At 36.8% G+C, this 11,269-nt stretch overlaps 1 protein-coding gene across 1 annotated transcript in view; it reads right to left on the bottom strand.

Moving 5' to 3' along the window:
- Nudcd1 (NudC domain containing 1) overlaps nt 1-11,269 on the bottom strand; it is a 49,347-nt gene that overhangs the window by 19,270 nt on the left and 18,808 nt on the right. Inside the window, exons 3-6 of the mRNA XM_028766391.1 lie at nt 8,093-8,275; nt 7,635-7,815; nt 4,312-4,494; nt 3,089-3,296 (exon numbers count right to left, since the gene is read on the bottom strand). Of these exons, the coding sequence (XP_028622224.1) occupies nt 3,089-3,296; nt 4,312-4,494; nt 7,635-7,815; nt 8,093-8,275 (755 nt within the window). The remainder of the gene's footprint in view (nt 1-3,088; nt 3,297-4,311; nt 4,495-7,634; nt 7,816-8,092; nt 8,276-11,269) is intronic.

Consider the following 11,269-nt stretch of genomic DNA (forward strand, 5'->3'; position numbering starts at 1 on the left):
GATTGACATCACTAATCTGAAGAAATTTCTCATTTTGCTGTCTAAAGAGACCTCCAAAAATCGCAAAGGATTTTATTGGACTTGATTTACTCTTTTACAATAGTGTACAGCCCTTAAAGAAGAATGATGCCTTTACATAGACAAGACAGGCATGGTTAAAGAGAGCATGAAAAAGGTCAGAGAAGGCCCTGAGAAAAGACAGAGAAAGAAAGAGAAAGATGAGTGCTAGTACAAGAATTGGTTTTCACCCTCTCCATGGTTGTCAACCCTACTTCCTCCCATCTTGGGACCATTAATTGGGTTCTTTTTGCTTATTTCTTCTGGTCCCTGGGCCTTAAATAGGCTGACTAACTTTGCGAAACAGGATATAAATAATTTGGTAGCAAAGCCTATTCAGATACATTATCATAAGTTAGCTATGGAGGACCACGAGACTCAAGATGAGGTTGTTACTCTATCCAGGGTGCTCCCAAAACCCATCTCCACCTAACCTAAAAGAGGGGACTTCCACCCCTAGACCAAGCAGAGAGGGGCCACCCAGAACCCCCTCTGACTGGTGATCTGGATTCTTGCTTAGGCTGCAAGGCTAAGCTCTGCAAGGGAATATAAATAAAAGATAAAAATATCTCTCTGGGTTCCCTGAGGGACAAGCCTGACTGCATAGGGGTTGATGTCAAAAGTATCCCCTCTCCAGGAAAAAGACATCCATTGGGACGGGTATGGCCCTCATGCCTCACTGGACAACAGGGGGACTGAAGCCATTACAAGGTTCCCTTCAATTAGAATCACAACAGCCCTTCTATACTTAGAGAAGGGAGGAGATGTCAGGGGCAGCCCTGCTTACAATCAGCCATAGGCCTAAAATCAGCAATAGGCCTGTCATACATGTATACTAACACCAAGTCTTGGGTCTCTGTGGAAAAACATGAAACAGATGGCTATAAGCTATTGTAAACAGGAAGCTTTTGTGGAAATTTACCAACCTGAGCAGTCATAGACCTTGTAAATAGGTAGCCTTGGCAGATAATACCAACTTAGATAAGGACAAGTGAATCATAGGCAGAGTCATAGTGACCTGTCCCCTGAACCTTCACTCAGCCGATACCCTGTTCTGAAAGATATCTGTATTCCCCCTGAACACCCATGCTCCAGTGTCATCCCCTTCCCCATGTCCTGCCTTTTTGTGTTTATAACCCCTGTGTGAATAAGTAAAAATTATGATTTGAAAAAAAATTTAAAAATTTTAAAAAAAGCTTCAAAAAAAAAAAAGACATTAAGTAGCCTGATAAAGTCACAGCTAGAAAGCACTTCATTCAACAGTATGTTCTAGCAACCAAATTTACTACTACTTTTTGACAACCAATTTTAAATCCTATCCTCAAGACTTTTACATACATATAAATGTTATAAACAGATGAGAAAAGATAAAGTAGTTTTTAAAAAACTTCAAAGATAATTGTTTCTCATATATTACAACAACCATTAAAAAAAAATCAGTAAATTTGTATATGCTAAGAAAGCACTGTACCAACTGAATATATCCTAAGGCCCTAGGTTATCTTAGGAATTTATAAGGCTTTCAAGCATTGAAAATGTAAGTCTTTTATGTAAATATTTTCTTAACTGTTCATGTCTTACTTTTATTATCTATCTATCTATCTATCTATCTGTCAGTCTATCTATCTATCTATCTATCTATCTATCTATTTTTACTATTGCTCTGTAGAAAAGCTTGAAATTATGTACAGTAACGCCTCTAGAAGTTCTTTAATTGTTCAGGATTGTTTTAGATATCCTGGGCTTTTTGTTTTTCTATATGGAATTAATTATTGTTTTTTCAAGGTCTGTAACCAATTGTGTTGGAATTTTAATGGGGATTGTGCTGAATCAATAGATGGCTTTTAGTAAGATGGCCATTGATACCATGTTAATCTTATTGACCCATGAAAATCTTTTCATTTTCTGTTTTCATTTTCATTTCAAGTCTTCGCTTACTTTTTTTTTAAATATATTTTTAGATAAGCATAAAATTTCAAATTTTGAAAACTGATCTTGGCTTTTGGAAACAGTCTCATGTAATCCAGACTGACCTCACCTCAGACTGAGCTTGAATTCCCAATTCTGCTATCTCAGTTATGTAAGTACTGGTATACAAGGCATGCACCACCATATTTGACTTAACTTTTCAATTCTGAAGAGCAGAAATATCTTAGATGAAGTTTAATTATTATCAACTTCTCTTATGGTTTAATTTTTTTGTATGTTGTAAATACAGACTACAAAAAAAATCTATAAATGATCAATTCATACTGAAGTAATGTTTGTCTCTCACAATTCTGAAAAGAAATAGTAATTTTACACAAGCCGTAATTTATCTTTCTATACATGCAAAATAACATAATTATTCACTGTAGCAAAATATTGGAAACATTCTAAATGTTCAATAAAAGAAGTCTAACTGTTTTAAATGACTTTACCAAGTCAGAATAAAGTGTTGAAAATAATCAGATATACTTAATGGAAAAATATCTAAAATTTACTGTTACGAATACAAAAAAAAAAAAAGATTTATAGCCGTATACATAGATATAGCAGAAAATTTTTTCCTTGAAAACAAAACAGAGTATTTAGCAGAATGAACAGAAAATGCTTCTGGAAGGAAGCTAGTAACAGCAACCAGAAAAGAGGCACACCTGGGATTGGTGGGACCGGTTGGAGGGAACCTTCTCTTGCCATAACTTTTTATAGACCTTAAATATATTTTAAAAATGGGATTGTATTAATCATAAGCAAATTAAACTTGAAATTACTTCTACAATGATGATTTATGAGTACAAATTAAAATAAAGTTTCACCTTTTATTATCTCTGTATCTACAGCTGATAATAAAAAAATAGGCAAGTATAGCAACATCTTTAATCTTAACTACAATTACATTTTAGTGTAGTTTCAGCAACTTTAATCTATCTAAAATATCATCTAGATGGAACCATTATATTCACCTTCAATGTACCTACTTGTAGAGAGATAAAAAGGAAAATCTAAAATCGTAAGAAATAAAGTTTCAAAAGTAAAATTACAAAAATACCTATTATTCTCTTTAATTGTCCACGTGCTGCTCTTGTGATCAATAGATGAATAGAGTTTTCCTTCCAAAACCTGGATACCCTTCAGCTTTATGTTGATGTCATTAGGCAAAAATTGTATTTGAATATCTTCCTTAGTACTGCTTTCTGGAAGCTTTACCGCTACTGTCAAGTCATCCTCACTTTGTTGCCAATAATACAGAGGTTCTCCTGGGAATAGGAAAAGGCATTATGTAGCAGTAGACATTAGACACATTCTATCATTACACTATTCTATCGTAGACTTCTAAGAGAAGGCCTATCTACATCAATACTGTCTAGAGATCATCTCTCTCACATATACACAAATTATAAACACACAGACTACAAGGAATTTGACACAAGGAATTGTAACAAATGCATGGATTTCCTTCTTCCAGGTTCACATAATGCATTAAGAGACTGGCACTCACAAATACTGACAGTAATCTCTTCCTTTGTTACTTCACTTTCTACCTCTCTACCCCTCCCCTTCATCTCCCTCTTATTTACAACACACACACACACACACACACACACACCGTCTCCTTCAAATGTGAACATATCAGTATATTCAATATAATCCCATAATGGATAACTTCTGATAGAGAATGAGAATGAGAGAAACCTGTAAAATTAACGTGTTTTAGTGAAATTAGATTAAAGAAAATCCAGTATTTCTTAATCCCCTCCTTGTTTTCTTATGGTGAAGGGTATACTCGGACTTTGCATATACTCGGCAAGCCCCCACCATGAGGCTGCCACAGACCTTTTTGACTGTGGGTGTCTAAGGTATAACATTTTCTTGCTCACTCAACATCCAGAAAGGCAGTGATTCTGCCTTCAAAGAACTGTCAGCTCAGTATGAAGGTAAGAATATGCATATGAGATGTGATTTTGGAAGAATATTATCACATTGACTTGCCCAGTGCCAATGTGACCATTATTTAGTAAGTATTAAACAGGGAATCATGTTCAAGCCAACTGCAATTTATAAAACACCAGATTCCAAAATTATGAAGGAAAACCAGGCCACATCATTCAGATGTGAATGTATCTTCCAGAAAACACATGCGGGTCAGGGGTATGAAAGACTAAGAGAAAGCATTGTTCCTCCCGGAACCCATAACGTACCTTGGAGGGAGGACAAAACAGACAGATGTGTATATGTACATAAGCACAAAGCTCCCCCAACAGGTCCAATTACCTTTGATTTCCTCTTTCCTGTCTTCATCCATACTTTCTTCAAGATCCTGACCCCCTGACATAACCTTGAAGGCCTTGTAGGAGACAATCATTAGACCACTTCCATTAGGCTCAATAGCAGCATAATGGGGCACTGACTTTCCTCGGAGAACATGATGCTTTGTAATTTTATACTTTTTACTATCTGTAAGAAAATAAATATTATAAAAAGCTACGTTCTAACGAATCTTTGGTAAGAATAAAAAATTGACAACTTAGGCCCCCAGGCAGCTCAGTGGGTAAGAGCCCCTGCCACCAAGCCTGATGACAAGCTCGAAACCCCAAGACAAACATGGTAGAGAACCAACTCCCACAGTTGGCCACTGGCACACATGCGCACACCTGAGAACTCCATTGTCCTCAAACAAGTCCCTACTTTAAAATACTGGTTTTGATGAAATTTGCTCTAATGTGTACTGTCCAGTGCAGTAGTCACTAGCTTCAAATGGCTATTTAATTAAAATTAAGTAAAGTTTAAAATGTACTACCTCAGCCTCTTAGACACATTTCAAGTGCTCAGTAACCACACGTGCCTAGCAGCTAATCCCAGTGAACAACACACATATTAGTGACTGACTACTTTTCCAGCAGGTATGGGGCACTATCTGAACATGAGGGTAAAGTACAGAACGACCTAGGTTTCTCTTGCTGAAGCACCTGGTAAAGAGGTTTTTTGGATATGAGAGAGTAAAGGAACATGAAGTTGGAGAGGGATTATCTGGGAGGACTTGGGAGAGGAGGAGGAATATGATCAAAATATGTTACACAAAAATTAAAAACAAAAACATAATAAAGAATGAAACTAAGCAAGTAACAAAAAAAAATCACTTCAGGCAACTACATACTTTTATACTACTATACTATTGGATGGACTGTATTTTTGTAAGTTTACACTAAGTAGTTAAAAATCAACTTAGTGTGTTGGGGATAATAAACATTTTCATTTTCCAATTTAATTGATCACAAAATGTAATTTATCCCTTGTCTCCCTCAACATGCTTTAGAAAAAGTACTGCTCTACTATATTAGATCCAAGAATTAAAAAGAGAGGCCACAGCTCAGACAGTTAAGTGCTTGCTTTGCAAACATGAGAACTTGACTTTGGTCTCCAGATACACAATTAAAAAGCCTCGCTTGGTAGCATGTCCTTGAATCCCCAGCCCTAGGAAAGCCAGGTCCTCACAGTCACTACCAACCAGCCTAGCCTGCATGGTGAGCTCCAGACTGCTGAGAACACCTCAAAACACAAGATGGACTGCTTCTAATGAATGATAAAGTAGACCTCTGGCCTCCACATCCTGAAAACACACACACACACACGGGAAGTAGATTTAAAATTATCTTAAAAGAACACAATTCTATTAGGAATTGGGGAAAACAAGATACTAAAAAGAGTAAAGAAAGAACCTACAGAAAATTGCTGAGTTCCACAAGCAAGAATCCCAGGAGGAAAAAGAAAGGAAAATCTAAGAGTGCTTGCCAACTGAGGAGAGGGATGACGAGGCGGGGCTGTGACTGCAGAGCTACTGAGGATGTCTACAGGCATCCATCCGCTAAGTCCCACGGGCTGACCTGCAACTGCAGAGCCACGTTCTTCAGGACAGGGGGAAGGAAAGTGCACCATGACTTCTCCTATTAAGACTCATATTTCTAAAAACAATACTTCTACTGTTTCCTTAGGTAGCAGCAGTCTTCAAATTACAACCCAGGATCCAAAGCCGAGTCTCTATCTGTATTCGTAAAGTTTAAGAGTCAAGCATGACTTTGTATTTTAAACAATAGAGAAACAAGCAAAACAATATTTAAATAGTTGTAACAATTCTTAGTACTTAAGCTTCATTGTCCCTAAGTATTTTAGAAGCCAGCTTACCCATTCATTCATAAACTGTCTGTTGCTATTTTCATGCCATAACAGCACAGCTGAATAGCTGTGACACAGGCTGTCTTGTTACAGTAAAACAGTTCTCCCCTCCTCCCTGGCTCCCAACATATAGTTACTGCATTACTAGAGATGGAAATAAATACTGGGAACAACATATGTATTCAGCTCAAGCATAAGCAATTTCCATGTCCATATAGACATTTCTTCCAGTGCTTATTCCCTCTAGGATACACGTATTAATGCCTGTATCTGAGACGTAAATTGGCAGTAAGGTAAAGAATGGTTTTTGGTTTGGTTTGGTGTTTCGTAGTGATGAAGAATTTCAGTTAAATTAATTTACTGCCAAGCGAACAAGGAAGAGTGGTGGAACAATGTTAAAATGGAAAATATAAAACAAACAAACAAATAACATGGAGCAAACTCTCTTAGCTCCCAATTAGAGAAACAGAAAGAGTGACAGAGAGGAGGAACATCAGATACATCCCTTAAACTAAGCAGAGTTTTCCAGAGCACAGAGTCCCCACTAAGGAATTTCAGTAGTACACAAGAAGCTACTTTTCAAAGTCATGCTGGAAGTCTGGCAGGTTCAAACTGAACAAGTTTTAAAATACATGTATAAGAAGTTTTATGTTAGACAGATGCAAAAGACAAGGCTAAACAAAATAAAGGAACCCACTCTATCTTCCAGTTCTTATTTATACTCAAATCACATTAAAATTTACTATTTCTGTTAAGTAGCTATTTCCTACATATTGAGACATGTCATTATTTAGAAAGAAGAGAGGTTCATTTGACTCAGGTGAATGAAACAAGGTTCAGGAAACTCCTGAAAGTTACAAAATTCAAAGCCCCACCCCTTATCCCCCCAGTTATAGAGGGTAGAACAGAGTAGACTCTCCTGGGAATGCTGAGGGTTGGGCAAAGCTCCATGAAGAAAGTGTTGAGTTTGTTACCACTGCGGGATGGGCTTTTTAGTGCTGAGTCACACAGGCTCCTGCAAGTAACACACTGTTTATGTTCTTGTATACAGCTCCCCAAAACTCAGTGCCTCCCTAAGCTACACATGGCTGTTACTTTGGTCTGTTGTCCATTCTATGTCTACTGTGAACAGAGTTTATTCATATCTCACCGAAGGAAAACTGCACAATACCTTATTAATATCCATATTCATATATACAAATGTTTAGGTATAAACTCTTAGCTACTTTAAAATGGTGTATCGTACGGTCTCCAAAATTCATCTAATATCTTCTTTAAACAAAATGCACCGTTAGTCATGGAAGCACATTATAGCCCTTAAGTAGCATAATTTATTACACTGTTCATGAAGCAAGCAGTAAATACTGCATTCAGAGCCCCACCAGTGATGGCACACTAGAGGTTCAGAATCCTGTTTACTTTACCTTTTTTCTTCTTACTGACAATGACCCACTCCAAAGAAACATAGAAACCACTTCCTTTCATGTCCACTTCTTCCTTCTCTATTCGAAGAAGCAGGAGACCCACTGAATGTTCTTCACCTTTCAGAAACGAGACGCTGTGAATTATAATAAAAGGATTCCCAAGTTCTTCATTAAATACAATCTATAGGAAAAAAAAACCACACATTTTAAATGCATGATTTATAAAACAGAAATATGATCAGCACTCTTAATAAAACAAAGAAAGAAATAGCAGTACACTTGAACAGAATGAACAGGAGAGAGAGAAGTGAAGCAACTCCCCAGAATGACAAAGGAAAGGGGGGAGGGCACTTAACAAAGCACAACAAAGGTTGGTAAATATCTCCTCCATCTAATTTATATACACCTTCTGGACTCCTCACAAGACTTACAAAGAACAACAAAAAAAACCAACTCACCTCCCATTTTTCAGGACTGTTTCCACGGTCACCTGTTCCAATGACATACAGTCTTCCAGTTCCATCTGCCAAGGTAACCCAGGAAGGGGATGTGAAATGGATAGATGCACAAAGACGATTGTCATATGCTGTCACATCTGTAGGAAGGCGGAAAACCTCTCGAGGTTTTCCTAAGGCAGTGTCCTAGAAAAAAACCAAGGATTACAAACAAATCCCTTCCTAGGCCTGATACATACAAACATAAATAAATTCCTATAGTACGGCCAATTCTTTTGTATTCAAAAACTGGGTCCATTTCCCTTCCTTTGAGTATAAACTGTACTCATTCTTTTCTAACACATAAAATACATTAAATGTGACAGGTGACAGGTAACACAATATCCTTTTCATCACCAGCTCTGCTTTTTAGGTTACATGCTGTAAGGAGGCTAGCAACTACACAGTGGCGATGACTAGACCAGCATGGCAAAGAACTGAGAGCTTCCAACACTAACAGCGTTCTTAGCGAACCATGTAGAAATGGCATGCTTTACCTGAGGTCAAGTTTTCCATTAGAAACCATCTGGGAGACAGTCCCTTATGCCCTTTGTGATTCCAACAGATTATAGACAGACACTAACAGTGCTTAATATGAGAAAGGGAAATAAGATTGGAGCATCACTAAGGGCTGGAGAATTGGGGTAAACGCAAAGTTTGCCCTTTTGCTTCAAATACGTTGCTATTTTTGTTCTGTGACAAATAATCTGTGTAACATTTATAAATTAAAAATATTAATAAGGCAAAGTAAAATAAAATTCCACCAAGCAAATATTTCAAAGCAAGGTTATGTGTTGGTTTACCGCATGGCCATCCAGACTCCCTCTACTGAATCACCAGTAAGAAGGAAGGTTAAACTAGACAATCACTGTTCGGCCATATACAAGAAAGTGGTGTGGGCCATTTTCATTTAAGTAAATGGCTAAACATGACTGAAGTTAATAGAAGCATAATTATCAGATAAATTTGTTCAACATCTAATAGAATAATTAAGACACTCGAGTACATAAATGTGAAGCCAAAACTCACTAACTTAAACCTCACTGTGTCTGTGTCTGCCTCACTGTGTCTGCCTCACTGTGTCTGCCTCACTGTGTCTGTGTCTGCCTCACTTGGATTAAATGATAAAATGAAAACAAAAACATTGCTGATTTAGAATTCTGTTCCGTTTTAAAGTGTCTTCATAGTAATACCTTACAACAATGCCATTTCTAGTCCTAGCGTCCTTTCCTCACAGAAAATAAGGCAACCATGTTCAAGATGTTAGAAAATTCCTGTGAGGCAGTAATTCACTGCTGATTTGCAGCATTGAAACTGTGTTGGCAAATTTACTAGTCAATGAGGGACGACAGTATGGAGCATTTTAAATTTTCTCTGTCTCATGTAGATATCACCAAACTTACGAAGCTGCAATCATTTACCCCAGTTTGAGAAGAGAGGCTCAAATGGATAAATCTGACTGAAACCCCTCTGCTACAGGGCCAAAGTTCCAAAACCACTTAATGCTGTGCATGGTTAATACTTTTTCCCTTTATCATATCTTCTAGAAAAGAAACTATTTTCTCCATTTTTCTACAGATATCTAAATCTCAATGCAATTTCCAAATATCACATTCTAAAACATTCTCTTTGATTGCAATTACTACATTCAGTTTTTCATTAGACAAACATATCATAATTTCAATTAAGAACTGCTGTTAATAAAATATAATACAGATCATAATGTTGATATATTACAAATTCATGTCATTATAAGTAAATAGTCAACAAGCATTAAATGGCATATATCTATTAAATTAGATTTGGGGGTTCTTATAATTGCAGCTGAAAACAGAGAAGTTTTGAATAAATAAAGCATTTGCTATTGTTTTCTTTTAATATATACATATTTATAGGCAAACTCAAGGATAAAAACACAGTCAACTTCACACCTATGAAGGATACCACCCATCAGTATTAGACTGGCATTCAAATTTTACCCTTTAAAAAGGAAGCAAAAAAAGTATTCCTACTGTTAAGCATTACCTTCATTTCTTAATCTTTTTCTATTTCTCTTAGTATAAAGCTCTTAATCAGATGTTTATAATCAAGTTACCTTGATCAATGTCTAAGTAAACAAACCTTTTAATACTGTATTAAACATTTTTATTTTCAAATTGTACTCCCCTCTTTTATCCTCTTCTTTCACCTTAAATAACTAGGTTCCCATTACCTAACGAACTGTCTGTTATAAATAAGCTGTGCTTCAGGCCAAGAGAGAGCCTGCTAGCACCCAAAGATCTAGATTAAAAGGTAGTTATAACTTGTTTCTTTAAGGCATGACCACACAATATATGTTTACAAATGAAATCCAAGAACTACTGCCCAAATTTTAAGGGTACTACATAGAATGGTGTTCTTGTTATTGGAGAAAACAAGATAGCTTTTCAAGTAAACTGGAGTTTGTTATGATAGAAATATTCTAAATACTGAGAAACAACAATCTCCCTTAAATTGAGCAGTAGCAGCAAATAAAATGGTTCTCCTACCCACCCACCTGTTCCCACAGCATTTTCTACACCCTAAGCACATTTTCTCAAAGCTTAAATATTGCAAAGCCCACAGTTAAACCTGCATGGAGTGGTTACATATGCAGAGTAGCATTGAACTGCTGCCATCTGCTGGCTCCGAGCACAGGAAGGTGCACTGTGTGAACCTCAAACCTCAGAGCTCCAGTCTTCCACTTGGTCCATGCTGGGATTCTGCAGACTTGACAGGGTACTGTTCTTTACAGCAGCCATAGGAAAAGAGCTGGTGTCTAGTTAGTGGTCCATATTCTTCACATGCTCTCAACATGGCAGTTCAGAGAAATGGCTGATTTATGTTGATGCTGATGAGAAAAATCTTACGGTATTCTGTTCCCAGCAATGGGCTTCTCAAGATTTAGTCATCACTAGAGCCCCAAGAAAACCACCTACAGTGCTGGATAAAATTTTAAATTTCCTGCAATCCTGAGATTAGTTCTTATGTTGACCAATTACTCTATGAGGTGAAATGGAGTTTAAAAATCAAACAAAGAAGCAGAATTATGGTGAAAAGAAAAAAGAAAAAAAAAATCCAAACCTGACTCTTTATAATATATATATGTTATATATATATATA

Source organism: Grammomys surdaster, unplaced genomic scaffold (genome assembly GCF_004785775.1).
Source record: "Grammomys surdaster isolate TR1022 unplaced genomic scaffold, NIH_TR_1.0 63, whole genome shotgun sequence".
Lineage (NCBI taxonomy): Eukaryota > Metazoa > Chordata > Mammalia > Rodentia > Muridae > Grammomys > Grammomys surdaster.